Source organism: Trachurus trachurus, assembly GCF_905171665.1.
Source record: "Trachurus trachurus genome assembly, chromosome: 7".
NCBI classification, from domain to species: domain Eukaryota; kingdom Metazoa; phylum Chordata; class Actinopteri; order Carangiformes; family Carangidae; genus Trachurus; species Trachurus trachurus.
In genome coordinates this window covers 9,780,537-9,797,623 of record NC_139901.1, presented here as the reverse complement: position 1 = coordinate 9,797,623, position 17,087 = coordinate 9,780,537, and the positions used below count along the sequence as shown (strand labels likewise).

At 41.4% G+C, this 17,087-nt stretch overlaps 1 protein-coding gene across 1 annotated transcript in view; it reads right to left on the bottom strand.

The window, feature by feature from the left end:
* plxnb1a (plexin b1a) overlaps positions 1 to 17,087 on the bottom strand; it is a gene marked incomplete at both ends in the record, with an annotated part of 31,722 nt that overhangs the window by 3,316 nt on the left and 11,319 nt on the right. Inside the window, 22 exons of the mRNA XM_083974712.1 lie at positions 423 to 583; positions 869 to 1,041; positions 2,115 to 2,199; positions 2,314 to 2,417; positions 2,728 to 2,902; positions 3,554 to 3,700; positions 4,606 to 4,672; positions 6,381 to 6,559; positions 6,770 to 6,987; positions 7,102 to 7,202; positions 7,376 to 7,524; positions 8,463 to 8,639; positions 10,057 to 10,299; positions 10,385 to 10,619; positions 11,557 to 11,730; positions 11,874 to 12,010; positions 13,780 to 13,885; positions 13,967 to 14,118; positions 14,575 to 14,744; positions 15,036 to 15,129; positions 15,696 to 15,818; positions 16,134 to 16,232. Coding sequence (XP_083830838.1) covers positions 423 to 583; positions 869 to 1,041; positions 2,115 to 2,199; positions 2,314 to 2,417; positions 2,728 to 2,902; positions 3,554 to 3,700; positions 4,606 to 4,672; positions 6,381 to 6,559; positions 6,770 to 6,987; positions 7,102 to 7,202; positions 7,376 to 7,524; positions 8,463 to 8,639; positions 10,057 to 10,299; positions 10,385 to 10,619; positions 11,557 to 11,730; positions 11,874 to 12,010; positions 13,780 to 13,885; positions 13,967 to 14,118; positions 14,575 to 14,744; positions 15,036 to 15,129; positions 15,696 to 15,818; positions 16,134 to 16,232 — 3,269 coding nt within the window. The remainder of the gene's footprint in view (positions 1 to 422; positions 584 to 868; positions 1,042 to 2,114; positions 2,200 to 2,313; positions 2,418 to 2,727; positions 2,903 to 3,553; positions 3,701 to 4,605; positions 4,673 to 6,380; positions 6,560 to 6,769; positions 6,988 to 7,101; positions 7,203 to 7,375; positions 7,525 to 8,462; positions 8,640 to 10,056; positions 10,300 to 10,384; positions 10,620 to 11,556; positions 11,731 to 11,873; positions 12,011 to 13,779; positions 13,886 to 13,966; positions 14,119 to 14,574; positions 14,745 to 15,035; positions 15,130 to 15,695; positions 15,819 to 16,133; positions 16,233 to 17,087) is intronic.

Below are 17,087 nucleotides of genomic sequence, written 5' to 3'. Positions count from 1 at the left end.
ATGAAAGTGGAGTCAGTCCTTTCATCTGTAGAAACTGTCAGCAAGAAAGAAAATATGTTTGTATTGAAACCATGAAATGAGGATCTGATAAAACGTTAAAGACACAGATGATAACGTACTGTACAGGAACCTCTGAAGATGTTTTTGATTAAGTAACTGATCTACCAGATCATGGTATATAAAACAGGTTTCCATATGTTCTGTGTGGGTGGGCTTCACTGTAACAAGATATTCTTCCACCTCTGGATAAAAAATCTATTGAGGTGTGTTTATACAGTAACATTCCCTCATATGGCAGCCCACCGGATTTTGGCCCATGACAGATTTCTGGCATCTAGCATCACAAATCTGTCCATACTCCTTGTAAGCTGCTGTTGCTGCTGCTGCTGCTGCTGCTGCTGCTGCTGCTATAGGCATGTTACCTGTTGGTTTTCCAGATGTGGATGGTCTCTGGGTCTGTAATGTTGTGCTGCAGGGCCTGCTCATCCAGCAGGTCGAAAAAGTATTTGACGGCCAGAGGTACAGGACGACTGGTGCTGAGGATCGCAGTGAATAAATCATCCACAAACTTCTGCAGCGTGCCCTGAAACAGAGCAGAGAAAGTGGAAGAGATGAATAAACTATGAAACAAAGAAAAGATGTTTTCATTAAAGCACCAATGTTCTGCTACTGAATGAATCTACTGTGACAGATGATCTCATTTGTTTCCTTTTTCTGTCTAGAGACACTATGTAATTCAATATTGTTGCTTCCCCTCCCCCCATTTTTTTGGATCATATGATTAAGAGAATGAGCTCCTCTACCATGTGTGTTACACTGAAGTATGCTAAACATTTTCAGAGCCAAGGGAGAGGCATATGTCCGTTACCTTCATGGAGAGCAGTCGTGTGAGGTAGATCTCGGGGATCGCCTTGGCTCTCTCCCCGCCCCTCTCCCTCACACTGCCCCTCCGGTGCTTGGGGAGCTCCGACTCTTCACTGGCTTTCACCAGATGCCAGAGCCGCACGCCTCCCTCCTCTCCGTCATCCAGCATGGGGGTCTCTGGTAGGTGAGGACAAATGGATGTGTTAGTTTATTGTCGTTGGCTCAGTTGAATACAGCTGCGAGCTGAGAAACCTTCAACAAAAACTGAGGTTTTGAAATTCAAGTTGTTTGTTAACTTAACCTTAAAACAGGCAGGAGTGGAAAATAAGTTGCAAAAAATAATGTAATGTTATCACTCATCTCTTTAGGCCATAAGAAAAATATTTCCACATTCAAAATATATATATATACATTCCATATTTTGGATTTTTATGAGTTCTATCTCCCAGGATATGTTGCCCTATTAAACTCCCAGTGTTATTATCATAATGATAATTGTCGAAAATATGATGCAATAAAATATAGTTGCATTCAAAAGTGATTATTTCGGTGCCTCTACACAGCTGCTCTTCTGAGTGTAAACAAAGTTCAACAGTGACCTCTTCTGGTTATTCAGGCGACTGCATGAAGGTCTGCACTATTATTTTCTCCAGCTGTAAATACACCTGGATACAACTGCTTGTGCATGCATTTAAAAAACACATGGATGAAAAAGAAACAACATTGTTTCTTTTTCTGTGATTAATTATTTTCTCTACCATTAATACCATTTTTTATAACAATATTCTAACCTTCAACTCAAATCAAACAAGGAAGCTCAATGCCCCAAATAAAAGACGTGAAACTGCTAACAACCCAGTTAATATGAAATGTGGAAACACGTCATGAGGCTTTAATGAGCCAATGATATGTCAAAGATGAGAAATGTGCTCTCATCTGAAAAGCTCTACTGGACATTTAAATTTCACATTTGAGACAATCCCTTACTTTATCCCCTTTGTGTTAAATTGAATGATTTTCTATCACGAGATTAAAAAAAAGACACTTGTGCAACACAAGCTTCATCCAGCATTGCACTAACATTAAACTAAGAAACTGATTAAGTAAATCAGAATCAGTCTCACTATTGAACCAAAAACTCAGATTTCAGGAGAGTCAAGTCAATATGGCCACTAGAAATTCCTGTTTGTGTATCTGTCAGAATAACACTCGTGTGTGCACGATCTATAAAAAACATGCACAGGACTTACTCTCTCCAGGCATGTAATCATGGCTGTCGTGGAGGTGATGTTTGGTGTTCCTGGGGACCAGAGCGACCGTCGCTCCATCAGGGACCTGCAGCACACAGACGTATTACAGCTTTCACACTGTGGTAAACAGCTTCGTCATTCTGCACATGCAAAGACAGGTTTATGTGTTTATGTGTGTGTTTGTGTGTCTTGTACCGACCTTGTAGTGCTGCAGTGTATTAAGGCGCTTCCATGAGCCTTGAACAACTGACGTCAGATCCTCATCTGATAGGATTAGGTGACCTGCAACACCTGAACGCCACTCTGCAGGGACATCAAGCAAATGCATATTATTATTACAGCTTCAAAGCTTTAATGCTGATACAGCATAGACGTACAATATACGACAGGTGTTGATCCATACCCAAAGAGGATAAAATCAGACGATGTACATTTTCTTCTGAGCTACATGTGGAAAGGCCTGGTTTTCATTTCTTAAATATTCATAGTCAAAATGAAAACCCATCAACTCGTTAATGTGATGAGCTGCTACCATCTGACCTCCCGCCCACTTCTCACTACAGTCAGGTGCTGAAGAGTGAAGTGTGATGTTGTGAAATAAAACTGGACTCACCAAGATGCAGTGAGTCAACATGTGGCCTCTGGGAGAAGGAGGTTCCCTTCCAGGTTTGTTCCAGTAGCTTCTCTTTCACTTGGGTGATGGTGTCGCAGTCCAGGACTTTGGCAGGTACTGTTTGGGTGGTCGTGCCTCCACCGCCCGCTGCAGCTGGCATCACCACATTAAGTGTCTGGGCAGATGTACAGAGGGTTTACTCATAGAATACCTACAGTAGTCTATAAAACTGTGCAGATTTTCAGTTAGTGCAGCTGTTCGTATGGGTTTGAGTCAAATTTGAAATAAAAGTCTTAAAAGATTGCATTAATTCCAGTTCTTGATATAATGCAGGAGTAATTCAACTCTTTATTTATGTCATAACGTTTTTAAAAAGGCAGTTATCCTTTGTGCCATCAAGCTTTGGAATAGCGTAATGTACGTAGGCGTAAAATGTAAGATTACACAGCACCAATGTGCTGTTGTTAGTATTAATGTGAACACGATGTATTAAGATGTCAATTTGACTGATGTGATATTGACTAGCTTGTGCCATTGGCATCAACTAATGGGGATCCCTTTAAATAAATAAATAAATGTCACCAGGCACATGTTAATGATGATATTTTGTTTGATAAAAAAGAAAAGCTTGTACATGTAGCAATAACAAGGTGCAACCTACAAAAAACATAATGTCATCAAAAATATTAAAAAGAAAGTAAACACAGAGATGGATTTTTATCATCATAATCAATGTGTCAATGTATAGCCAAACAGGAGACATGTTGTCTTCACTTCCCCCAACTTCTCCCTGACACTGACACTGGGAACATGTGTGAGCTCTCACCAGTGTGCGGTACTCCACGTCCTCTCGCAGCAGCCGGTTGTCGTTCAGTGTGTACTTGGCTTTTCCCGTCACGGCGTCCACAGGTCCTTTGTCCACCTGGTGCTTTATTGCTCTAAACAGCATGTAGAATGACTCCCCTGCTGATTCCTGCTCAAGCAAAAGGAAAGAAGGTCAACAATGTCCTAACACCACAACAACAACAACAACATTATATTATATTATTTAAGAGACTTTAGTTTAGTCCTGAACAACTGTTCTCTCTTAACCTCTGGGTGATGCCATGGTGACGAGCTGATTTTCATTCATGCAAATGTTTCCAACTTAAAAGATATGCACTTTATTATCAAAGATTATTGATTTGTGCAAAAAATCAGCACCTAGGTAGTTAAAGGGATAGTTCAACATTTACGCAAATTGGCCCATTGCCATAATCCCTATAGTCATAGGAGTAGGTTTGTTACCTTTAATTGTTGGTGTAAGCTATTTTTAGAATGGCGGAGCCAAGCAGCAAGCTGCTCAGAGCTACACTACGGAGGCTCATGGGATTTATAACGGAATAACGAAACGTTACAAGACAGAGTCGTTTTTAAGGCAAATACAGAGACTGCTTGCCGAAAAAACTGCCCCTGACGGGAACATCCATCAGTGGTTTTGCATGAATTTACCTTAAAAACAACTCTGTCTCGTAACATTACATTATCTCATAGCGTGGTGAATGTGCAGGTCAAAACGTGTCCACCAGAGCGTTTTGGAGTTGTTTGATTGTGTATTTGATGAGTTTGATGAGGGAAACCAAGAAATCCCATTAGCCTCTGTAGCGTAGCTCTGAGCAGCTCGCGGCTCTGCTCCGCCGTTCTAAAAATAGCTTGCACTGACAATTAAAGGTAACGAACCTACTCCTAAAACTATAGGGATTATGGCAATGGGCCAAAATGTTGAACTATCCCTTTAATTTTAGTAGGAAACTGTAACATAAAACATAGTAATACAGTACAGGAGTAAAGGCAGTTATCTGTAGCAGTGAGGGGTCTGCTCAGTAAGTGTGAACGTACCCTCAGAAAGGTAAACAGACAGATGGACATCCAGTTTGTCAGGAGCTTCTCCACCACAGATTCAGTTCTGGAGAAAGAAGAGGACACGTGTAAACACATCGTTGAAACACGCCACAGTGTCTGTCCGATAACTTCACTCCCACACACGTTGATGAGCTTGTTGACGGCACTGCAGCCTCACTGCGTTTGACACTCGACACCATGTCCTATGTGGACAACTCACAAAGGGGGAAAGAAAGTGGCCTTCCACCAATCAGGAGGCACTTCACCCGGCCTGGAAAAGTGGTCTAATAACACACTGAATCTAACTAAGACATTGTCATTTATCAGACGTTCAGTAGTAATAGCTCATGAGCTTCATTAGAAATAAAATTGTAACTACTACCATAACTGGTAGATGCATTGTATACTGCAGCCTTAGAATGGATTGTACTGTCTGATTGATACTGTACAACAAGACCATTGCAGTTTGCTTACCCTCTAATCAGTGTATCTCTATTCAGGCTTTTTTGATTCAGATCTTTTATCCAACACAGAACAACAGTATATCTGACCTCCCGAAGAATGATACTGTATGTCTTTTAAAACTATTTTTTGGCCATTTTTGCTTTTATGTCCCCAGAACAGTGAGAGATAGACAGGAAAGTCAGAGACGGAGAAGGAATGACATGCAGAAAAAAGCCACGGGTCAGATTCAGACTGTTTGGTCTGAGCCAGTGTGGTACTCACTCCACCAGGTGAGCCACCAGGGCACCACTGGAGTGTTTGAAGTCAGGATTTAAAGCACAGGGATAAGGGAGGGAAGGGAAAGAGAGAGCAGGAACGTCTGTACATACTGTACTGTTGTATTGAACCACTGTCAGACTGGTTGTTATAATGGTTAATAATACGTATAGGTCAGAGGTCGGCAACCTGCGGCTCTTTCATCCCTCTGCTGTGGCTCCCGTGGTTTAGAGAGGGTGAGAAAAAATAATGTGAATAAATAATGGCCATTAATGGAAATTAAGGAATGATGTTACACTGAAATAGACAATCCTTATCAATGAAGGAGAATATGCTGCAGCTGATTTTACAATGCAGGGTTTTCCCTGCCGATCTGAGCCAAAGGCGGCTTCCTAGGTGATTTTGGCTGCCTCCTTGGTTAAAGCATGTGTTTATGTGCATGGGGGTTGTTCTTTTGCGCACACAGACCCATTACCCATTAGATCTATTGCACGTCTGCCCGTCCTGGGTGAGGGATCTCTCCTCTGTTGCTCACCCTGAGGTTTCTCCAATTTTTCCCTGTTTAAAGAATTTTCCCGCAAGTTTTTCCTCAGTCGATGTGAGGGTCTAAGGGCGGAGGATGTTGTTATTATGCGATGTAAAGCCCTTTGGAATAAACTGTTTGTAAAAATGGGCTATACAAAAAAAATTGCCTTGCCATTACTTTCAATGTAGATGCACTCACAACCTAAAGTGATGCCGTTGCGGCACGCATTTGGTGTGACGCACTTGTTTTTTCGTCAATTTAGTGGTCAAACAGGTTTTGTGGCTCTGAGTGGGTTTTAATCTGGTGGGAATGGGCCCAAACAGCTTTTTTAATGCTAAAGGTTGCCGACCCCTGGTATAGGTGCAACAATAACAGCAGTGGAAATAAAAGTGAGTGTTTTCTCTCCACCTGTCACCAATGACAACTGCAGGATGTTGACCGACCGCTTACTCTATGCAAATGTGAATGTTACATAAATAAACCGAGCTGAACAGCCGAGGATTATGTGACAGATCCTCTTCCTCACCTCCTCAGCATCAGTTTGGGGTTCTTGGCCACATACTGCTCCACCAGATCATTGAGCAGCGTCTTCAGGATGTCTGTAAAGTACTCCAGTTTACCATGCAGGGCCACAGTCAGCAGCGAGGCCACGTAAGCCCGGTCCCGGGGAGAGAAGGTCCGCTGCACCTCCAGAGTGTGAATGAACTGAAACAGGAATAAGAAGATGTGAGTAAAATACACTTATGTAACGGTGGTTTTCTGAGAAATCAGTCTTTCTGTTTACACACCAGAAACAAGAGGTTATAATACCCTCAAACAAACTGTTGAAGTGAGGTGAAATGATTCAAAATCTCTAAGAGAGACATTAAAAAACAAAACATTAATCTATGTGATTAGGCTTCATTATTATCTGACCTTGGTGAGAAACAGTCTGCTGTTGAGCAGGTTGGACAGCTGAACCAGGCCTTGCTCCACCGTCTGCCTCCGGCTCTCAGGAACATCCAGGTCTCGCCTCAGTGGCGACTCCTGGTGGCCAGGGAAGAAAATGCGCTCGGCATACGCCCGGTAGTCCAGGAACGGGATCCCTGAACCCACCAGGTCACTGGACATGTCCATCATCTCTGTCATCAGGTCTAAAGGAGGAGGGAGGAGGGAGGAGGGAGGGGGTGAAGGTGGTGGTGTATTAACAAGCTTCAGTCTCACCGTTTATTTTCCTTCTGTTGGGCGAGTGACGGTTTGGATCGTACCTGTGAACTCTTTCTTACAGCGGTCTCTCACACTGGTCTCCAGGTTCTCCAGCTGAATCTGCACCTTCTTATAGTCTCTCATGGCCTGTTTGCTCTTCCTCCTGACAAACAACAATGATGCATATATGACATTTAGTTTCAGAAACTACCTTGTTAGAGGAGGAGGCAGAATCATATTTGTAGATATATAACCCATTAAAATTAATAACCTTTTGAGGACAGCATGGTTGGGCAGATGACTTCAAGGTGAAATAACTGAGGTAGAAATGTTTACCTGTATATGAGCACTATGATGAGGACGATGAGAGCCACGATGGAGGCTCCGACCCCGACTCCCACCTGAGCCTCCAGAGGAAATGTGGACTGAGGCTGGCTGTCGTACTGCACTCTGCCCAGGGAGAAATTCAGGTTCCCCATTCTCACCTGGAAACCACAGACACAGAAAGTGTTAAGTTTGAGTTAAATCACGAGGCTGTGATTGGGTCACACTGAATTTTTTTTTAGAAATATGTTTATTGATTTTCAATGTAGAGAGAAATGAAAAAAAAAAAAAAAACATATCAAATAAAGAGAAAAAACAAGTAGAGGAAAAAGAGAAGAGAAGAAAAAAGGATGAAGAAAAAAAAAGGTAAAGAACACAGCACATCAAGCACAACGATATTTCATGGTCATAAAATGAGTATCTACTATAGACAGAATATGAAAGCAGAAAAAGATAAATAAATAATAATAATAGTAAAATAAATACAGGTCAGTAGACATATACATCATCATCATACTCTTCTGTGAGGCTTTGTACAATAGCCAGTGTCTATGGGCTCACATTTGTAAGGTAATTCAGTACTGGGTCCCATTGTTTTATCAAATGTATCCCCTCTATCTTCATTGTAGAATCTCAGTCTCTCCACATGTAAAGTATTTGACAATTCTCCCAACCATAAGTTATAAGTAGGCACAGAGTCCATTTTCCACACTCGTAAAATCAGCTTTTTAGCAATCACCATCCCAAATTGAACTGCTCTTCTTTCAAATTTATTAACAGAAGAAAGGACACTTGTGGCCCCTAGAATGGCAACCAGAGGGTTGGGTGCCAGATTTTTACCAAAAGCCTTAGAAAAACAAAATCCAAAATTTATTTTTAATTTTTAATTTAATTTTTATCCAAAATAAATAAAGTTTACTACATGCCCAGAATGAATGTGCTAGAGTTCCTATCGAGGATTTACATCAGTTACATGTTGGTGGGACATCTGGGTAAAATTTGTGTAGCTTTTCTTGCGAGTACTGGAGTCTGTGGAGCACTTTATACTGTATTAGGTTGAAAATTAATTTGAGCTTGGATTCTTCTACCATTCACTCACCGTGAACTCAGGCAGACTGTCCAGGCCGTCCTGCTTCTTACTGGCTGCCACTGACGGCTGCTGGGCCGGTGGCTCACAGTACAGGTGGTTGTGGGTCAGAGTCTTGACCGAACACATCCCCTCCCCTATCCGAGCTTCAACCTCGTGCTTGTAGATGGCCAGATCCAGGTTTTCTCCCTAGAAGAGGAGGAAACAACATGACTCAGAGGCTGCGAGACTGCGCATCACTTGCCACAGGCCAATCTGAAACTGGCATTACTCTGAATCATCACAGTAATATAGTGAGAAGACAATAAGTATCTGTATATCTCAACTAAACTAAACGTTTCACATGCTTTTCATCCAACTCTAATTTCCATTAAAACAACACTTTGACTTGATCAACTGGATCAAGAAAAGAATTAGACATTAGAACAAGCAGTGTGTGAAGGATGAGGTGTTTGTTATGATGTATTTTATATTCAATGTGCAGTACATATTGAATCACTGTTATATTTGCTGCTCATCTCATTCTCAGCTTGAACATAATGGGCTTTAACCAAAACCTTAGTCTGACAGTTGTGATGCTGATGTTTCAGCTGTGTCACCAATGACAAAGTGCAGATCCACTTTCAACAAGATGAGTTGAGGTGGATTCAAGAAAAACATCAAACTGTGATTTTAATGCTATGAACGCCTGCTGGCAGTTTGAAGGTTCTCAACGTTCTCCTCTGTTCCACCCACAGTCCAAATACATACATACACATTCAGTGATGACTCATGTAGATGTGAATATGAGTGTGATGTACCAAGGCACACCTCATCACACCTTGAAAGAGACAAATATAGAAATCTAAATATATCTGTAAACAAATCGTTAACTATATTTACTGTTCTATTTTGACAATTTGTCAAATTTGGTGAATGCACACAAAAATATGTTTGAAACATGACTTGGTGGACTTGACTTTGGACCTTTTGTTTTTGACTTGAGACAAGCAGGGTTCCTACACATTTGACATTTCAAAATTCCATACTTTTTCCAGACCCTAATTTCCAGACTTCTTGGTAAAAGAAAATTCAAATGATTTGTGATATTTGAGTGATTAGATGTGTATCATGTAAATACATTATGCAATTAATCGTTTGTTTTCATTATTGTGAATTTGTATGACATTATGTCACCAAATACTTTCCAGGAGATAATAGCTAGGTATACAGAATAATTTCCCCAAATAACTTTAGACAAGACCAAATCCAAAGAAGTATTAAGATAAATATATTTCCATACAATAGTTTCCGTTTTCCATACTTTTCCAGACCTGGAAATGTATAAAATCTAATTCCCTACTTTTCCATACTTCCCAATCCGTACTTGGGTAGGAACACTGCAAGCTGGTCTTTAGTTGCTCCTTGTTCTCTATTCGGGCTCTTTTTACGCTTTTTAAGATCATCTGTAGCGTTAAAATTGCAACACTGGAACTGCAGCTGCTTTTTCAAAGCTGTTCGTCAGACTGGACATCAGCTCACACACAGACGTCTTATAAACAGTTTGGAGTAAGAAGAAGAAAGTTAAGTCTCAGGTGTAGATGAATAAACGAGTGCTGACTCCCACCTCTACAGAGATGATGCTGCCAGGTTTGTGGTGGTACGGTTTGTTGGGGTCATTCTGGTTCAGTGGGTAGAGCTTGGGGTTGGACTCGTAGCTGAAAGCTTCATTCCCCACAGAGCCGAAGTCAAAATGGAGGCTGTCCAGCAGGAAGTGAACTTTGACCCCGGCTCTCCTGGCCTCCGGACCAACGGCCGGGGTCGGACACAGGATGAGGGAGGAGCCGTTCACTGTGCAGCGAGACTCATACTGGAGGAGAACAGAGAGACGGGGGAATGATGAAAACACATGTCACATGCATAATATTCATCTCTGTGTGAAACTATATTCACACCTGTTTGACATGGCAGAGAGTCCCCTCAGGACAGTCTGCGTCTGGGACGATCCTCCTCCATCTTTTCAGTGGACCCTGGTGATCCTGTCTTCCACTCACGCTTCCTCCTTTCCTCCTCTTCATGCTCCTTCTCCTCCTGGGAGGGAGAGTATCCGGAGGACTGAGGGTGACCCGCATCTTTGGCTCCTGGACCACATCCAGGTTCTGACCAGAAACTCGGATGATTCTGCCTCCACTGCAGAGGAGAGACACAAAGCCTCATGTTACGTTAAAGACTGGAAAAACACTACGTTACTACGTTCAACATGGTGATTGATAATGACGCTGCAGATTGATTGACACCAGTATAAACAGCTGCATTCATTATTTAAATGTGGCATTATGATCTTACAATCATCTGTCTCTCTAATGTCTTTCTAATGACAGCTAGTGTGTGGGTGTGCAAGCTTATGAGTGTGTATGTGGGTGTATGTGTGTCGATATGTCACTGTGTGTATTTGTGTGTGTGTGTGTGTGTGTGGGGGGGGGGGGTCTCTTTTTCTCTCTTTTCTTTGTTGTTTTTAGGCACTTTGTGTTGCTTTTAGCATGAAAGGTGCCATATAAATAAATAAAATTTGAATTTGAATTTGAAATATGGAACAAAATGTGTCATCGAAGCTGTCCTGATATTTTTATTTTTTAAGCAGTCAAAGTCCACATATGGTTTCAACTTGAGAATCACAATATTATTTTGTTGTAGATCATCAAAGGGGATAACGAAATTATATGAAAATTGTCTTCTTTTGTCAGTGGATTTGACTAAAGGCCTATATAGTTGAAATGTTGTGATATTTTCTGTTTGGGATTTCAAAGTGTTTCACAGAGGTGAACTTTCTTCACTCAAGGTTTCAGGTTTCATCAGTTAATGAATAAAACATGAGCATCTGTTCCGGCCTTGTGCCTGTTCTGGAGGTATGTGTCTGTGAAATTGCTCCAGTACAACGGAGGTGGACGGATTTAGTCGGTGGTCCAGCATTAAACAGGAAACACTCTCCTCGTGTCGACCCTTTCACTGTAAATACTGAGGATATTGTCTTAATATAAAAAAAAAAAAAACATTGATTGCGTGGTCCATGGAAACCATGGCACCCTAAGCTACAGTAACTGTAGTTAAATGAGTTCCAGCACTGCACCTGAGAAAGCTTTTAGATGGAGCTGCCGTTGTGATGTTTGGGTTGGGGGTGTAATGATACACCAGACCCTGCAGGTGGCGCTCTGCCCCTCCAAACCTCACAGTGATACCGTGTTCTCCTGTTCTGTTGCTGCCTTTGGTCAGACAGCTGATGTGATCCTCCTGGATGTTCAGCCTGAGAGAAAGAGACGTTTCAATCTTTTTACATTTAAGGAAATTTTCTCCCACAAACAAATAAAGCATCTGAACGTATCATCTGCACTTGTGAAGAGGGAAGCTAGTTGTGTTATATTTCTTTGGTTAATTCAAGGCACTTACACCACACAAGGAATTCCTCCAATTAGTACGCTGACTTCACTGGGGTGTCCGGTCCTCAGTCTCCGGCCCCTGATGGTCAGAGAGGAGCCCCCCGCCTTGGGCCCTCTCTGGGGGAAGATGCTGCTCAGCACGGGGTCCTGGTGATGGAGAAGAAGAGATAACGAAGGATTTGAGATGCAAAGATGAAAGAGCGAGATAAAAACAGAGTATAATCAATAATCTGATACTGAGCTGGTGATTTATTGGCAAGATGAATAACACACCAGGGGCATTCTGGGAAACACTAGAGGGTTGCCTCACAGCCAGCGAGTATAACAATTAATCTGCTTGTCACATGGGCCAATTAATTAAGGCTGTTGTCAAACCTCCAGACCTTATACGCTAATGTAAAGCAGGAGATGAGTTGCAGTGGTCCGTTTACATTTCACAATCTCAAAGGAAGGCTAATTAACAGAAGCCCGTTAGTGCCGTCATTTCCCTGATTGGCTCTGTGACAGAGCAGTTTTATATTTCTCGGATAAACAAACGTGGACATTAAACATTTCTGGACTGTTAAAACCATCCATTCGTTCTTGGTGTTTCTGAAAGGCGGATTTGTCTGCTGACTAACCACATTTGTATCACTTTCTCCTAATGAGCCAGTTCAGGATTACGTTTTTGAGAAATACCAAGGGACCACCGTCTCAGCCAAGTCTTGGTCCGCCTGCTTTGGTCCACACCCAGGAGTCATTACTGTGTTCTCACATACAGTACGTAACTGATGCAAGCAGGGGGGGGGGGGGGGGGGGGGGGGGGGGGGGGCATAAACATGGCAGAAATCAAAACAAGTGCTGCCTGTGAACTGGGTGTAAAAAGACCCTGGAGACGTCTTTGTTTTCAAAATGCTTGTTTAATTGCTCCTGTGTAGTTATAAACTCCTGCAGGACCCAGGCAGCCGTGCTGACAGGGTGTTTCAGTCCTTTTTGGAGATAATCAGTGAATCTACATGCACTTCAGCACCAGGTTGAGGTCAGCTTTCTGCTGAAACTGATTTAACACAATGTACACAAGGAACCCTGTTTTCCTATTTATGGTAGGGAATTAGAGGAACTTCATTTTCTGTGTTTCAAACAGAAAATGCGTTTTAAAGTTCCTGTCCAGACATGCTTTGAACTATGATTCATATTTTGTTTAACCTTGGTTTACTGTACCACATAAATCTTTTAAATAAATACTGGGCACTTACAGTTACTTCCTTGTTAATAAATTCTAGATCAGGCTTTGTGCTCCACCCACCACCACCACCACCACTGTAGTGGTGGACTAGAGAGTATCAGGATATTTGGAAACTTTAGAGAGCCTGAGTGAGACCCTGCCTCATTCGTTGTATCGTTAGAACAGTTAGCATAGTTAGCATATTCTATTTGTTCATGTAATAAGAAGTGGCTAACACAGTATGACTCTCTGTCCTGACAAGGTTTTGGCTTTCTTTAGCCCCGCTCCCCAACGCCCACAAATTGATGGATTGGTTCTTCGGATTATATGAGATATGAATCCCTGGCTGTCTGAACCTGTTGAAACTGTTCTTGACTTTATTTACAAGGTGGAGAAACACAGTCATGTTGTTGACATTTCTCACATTACATGTCTTACGTTATGTAAAAAGATTTCAGAATTTCATTGGAGGGCGACCAGACAAATAAATTACAAAAAAAGCAGTGTATTTTACCACTACTGAAGTTGAAATATTGATGTTCTCTCAAAATCAAGTCATAGTGAATAGGTCTCATTATTGACCTGCTGCACATGAAGGTATATTCATTTAGTAACCAGATTATTATTGTGCATGTAAACACAGTGTCAGACTTCTCTGAGTAACCATGTTTGGTGAGTGTGTGTGTGTAAACACACTGACTGCTGAGATTACCTGGAAGCTGAAGACCTGAGCCGACAGTCCGACACCTCCTCCTCTCACTTTCACGGAGGCCTGGCCGCTCTTCTCTCCCCCGCTGCTTGTCGTCTCACACACAATCCTATAAGATACAACAAGTTGTCAAAGTGAAAAAAAAGGTTTAAATATTTCACATGTATGTTCAGGTGTAGTGATGCCTTACCTTGAGGAGACTTCATATCTGCTGTGGATGACGCTGCAGGGAACCCCAGCCACTGCGACTGAGTTCTGGATGTCTTCGGCTCTCTGGCCGAGGTTGGAGCCTGAAATAGTCACGACTGTCCCTCCCTCTACGGGACCGGATACTGGGTCCAGCTGAAACACAAGACGGCCCAAAGTATGAAATGTATATCCTGCACTGTTCCTCACTTACTACATTAAACACATAATGCATCAGATAATGTGACATGAAGATGGGCATTTAGTGGAGTGGTCAGTGGTCAATATGATTCATGAAAATGGGTTCACGGATGGCTGTAGTTACAAAATTGGTGAGAATCTAAGAAACTTACTCAGTTTTACAGCTGAAGTTATTAATTACTTTAAATATTAAAAAACATGATTAGGTTAACAAAAATGATAACTTTATTACACTGTTAGATATATTACAACAAATAATATAATATAAAATATTGATCAAATGTGTCTCTATCAAACTAAATTTTACACAGAGTTGGTAAAATCATTATGTGTTGAATACTTCCAACATTTCCTCCTCTTTCATGGAAAGGCAAAGTAAACCTTGAATGTGAAGTAAAAAAAAAATCTTACAAAGTGAATAACAGGTGCAGGGCAGGTGTGTTTGATCTCATCGTTGCAGGAGTCCTGGTACACACAGCGAGAAGTGTCAGCACCACCACACCAGACGCAGCCGTACTTGGCGTCAGCGGTGCGACATCGGCTGCAGTCTGAACGCCCCACTGAGCAGTTGAACAGAGTCACTGAAACAAGAAGAGGAAGGAAATCTGTGAGGATACATTTGCCATTTTATGTGAACATACTGCACTCAGTTTACATGGTTTTACAGTGGAGGCCACATTCATCTATTCACAACAATTCAATTTAGTATTTTATATGTTTCAATGCAATGATACATTGGGGCAATTTGAGGGTCGGGATCTTGCCAAAGGAACTTCAAATTGCAGATAAGATACAGTTACATAGTATGTACCTATTACTGTGTGTTATCACATGCACATGGTCAAAGACATAAAAATAAAAAAAACACTCACCATACAGGTCGTCAGCGCTGTCGATGAGGAAGTTGTTTTTTCTCCTCACGTTGATCATGGCTGGGTATTCCTCCATCAGGACAGAGTAGGCATACTGAAAAACGGACGTGCACAGTGTAAACACCATGAGCATATGTGATGTAGTATATGAGCTGATGTTATGCACAGCCATGTCTAATAATGTATCCGTCAAATTATCTGGTTATAGCAACTAATGAGACAAACAAATGCAAACACAAACATACAGAATCAAGGGACAACAGTTTACTGATTTTTGTGACTGCAGCCTGCCACTACTAGTTCATTGGTGTAATAATAAGGGATTGACTTGTGACCTGTTTACCACAGATGGAATTTACTGCATCACATTATCTCCAACAGTTCATGAATGCAACTCGCAGAATGGTGCATTTACTGACATAGTCAGAGTGCTGCATTTTTCATTTCCAGATTGTTTCATAAATAAAGGAGGCCTGGAGGATTTGTAGTTTAAAAAAAGGGGAATGTAATAAAAACTCTACCTACAACGACCATGTTAAAATACACCATTCATAACAGGACATGGTGCTGTAAATGAATATGTGTTGTGTCCTTGTCATTACTTCCAGACTTGAAGACTTAAATCACACTGAGTTAAATGGCTACATTCATTTTACAGACCTGGTGCGGCTGGCAGGTGATAAAAAAGATAGATGGCGTTGTGGCGTCCGGCTCCACGTAGGCATCCACCACCACTGACTGGTTCTCGATGTCCAACACACACTCATAGTCCAAATTCTCATCCTGGATGAACACAACCACACACACACCAAAAATATACATATATATATATATATTTTTTTTTTTTGTATTTTGTTAGGCGATACAAACTGAGACAAAAACTTCCACAGAGAAAAGCTGAAATTCATTTTAGGAATAAACACAATCCGTGCAGTCTGAAGGTTACTTTGAATACATAACCCAGGGAAATTACTTGCCAAGTCTGAGCCTTTTAAATGTTTTTAAATTCAAAAATCCTATAAATAACCTCAATGAAAACAACTTAAATATAGTCGTTATCTACCATAGAGGGCTGTTGACTATGTTTGGTAACGTTACCTGAAACAGGTTCAGATGTTGTCCCACCAGTGTGATTTTCCTCTCCACATTGACTGGGAGGAGAGAGGAATCCTGAACTTTCTCCACACACGGACATTCCTATTGATAAAACCATCACAGTAAGACATGTCTACACATAGAAAAACAGTATCTTTAAGACCTAAAGCTGAATTTGATAATTGTGAGCGACCAACAGTATGTGGAACCTGCTCTGTAATAATCATAAGCACGAGTGGAGTTAGAGTTATGTACTGCAGTTCATGATCCTGTTCATAGCAAAGATGTTTGAAGAGGTTTGGGCCTGGGCAGGTCCGTCAAGTCTTTACACCATGATCTTAACAAACTTGTAAATAATCATCATCATGATAAAATATCAAAGGGTATTAGTGAAATGTTGATAATTCCTGGAACTGTGGGAACCATGAAACACTCACTCCTCTAAACTAAAACTGTACAGTTTATACCAGGTTTAGGGGCAGAAAGCCTCCTCCCATTGAGCAGATCTAGATTCGCCTCTTACAAACAACGATGGTCCACATACTGCTGGTCATACTGTGTAGAGGAAGTCTTTCAATTACAATAGAGAGTTCCAGGATTTCTGATTTGTTTCCTATAAAGAAAGTTGAAACCAAATGATGGCAAAGAAAATGGGAAACATAAAAAACTCAAAACTAGGCAACAAAAACACAACACAACAAGACGCACAAGCAAAATATGATAATATATAAAAACGAAGGGATAGCAGCCTCGCTTTCTCCTTTGCTAGCTGTACGAAAATGTATGTTCTCAATATGTGCGACATAATCATGTGCAGCTAGCGTTGAATGAAGTGAACCGGAATGATATGGAGAGGGTGGACGCGTCAATAAGATTTGTCAAGTGTGTGTGTGCCTCGGACTTCTTCCATCCTCACATCTGAAATTACATTGATTTTGTGTCAGTCATGTCTTGTTG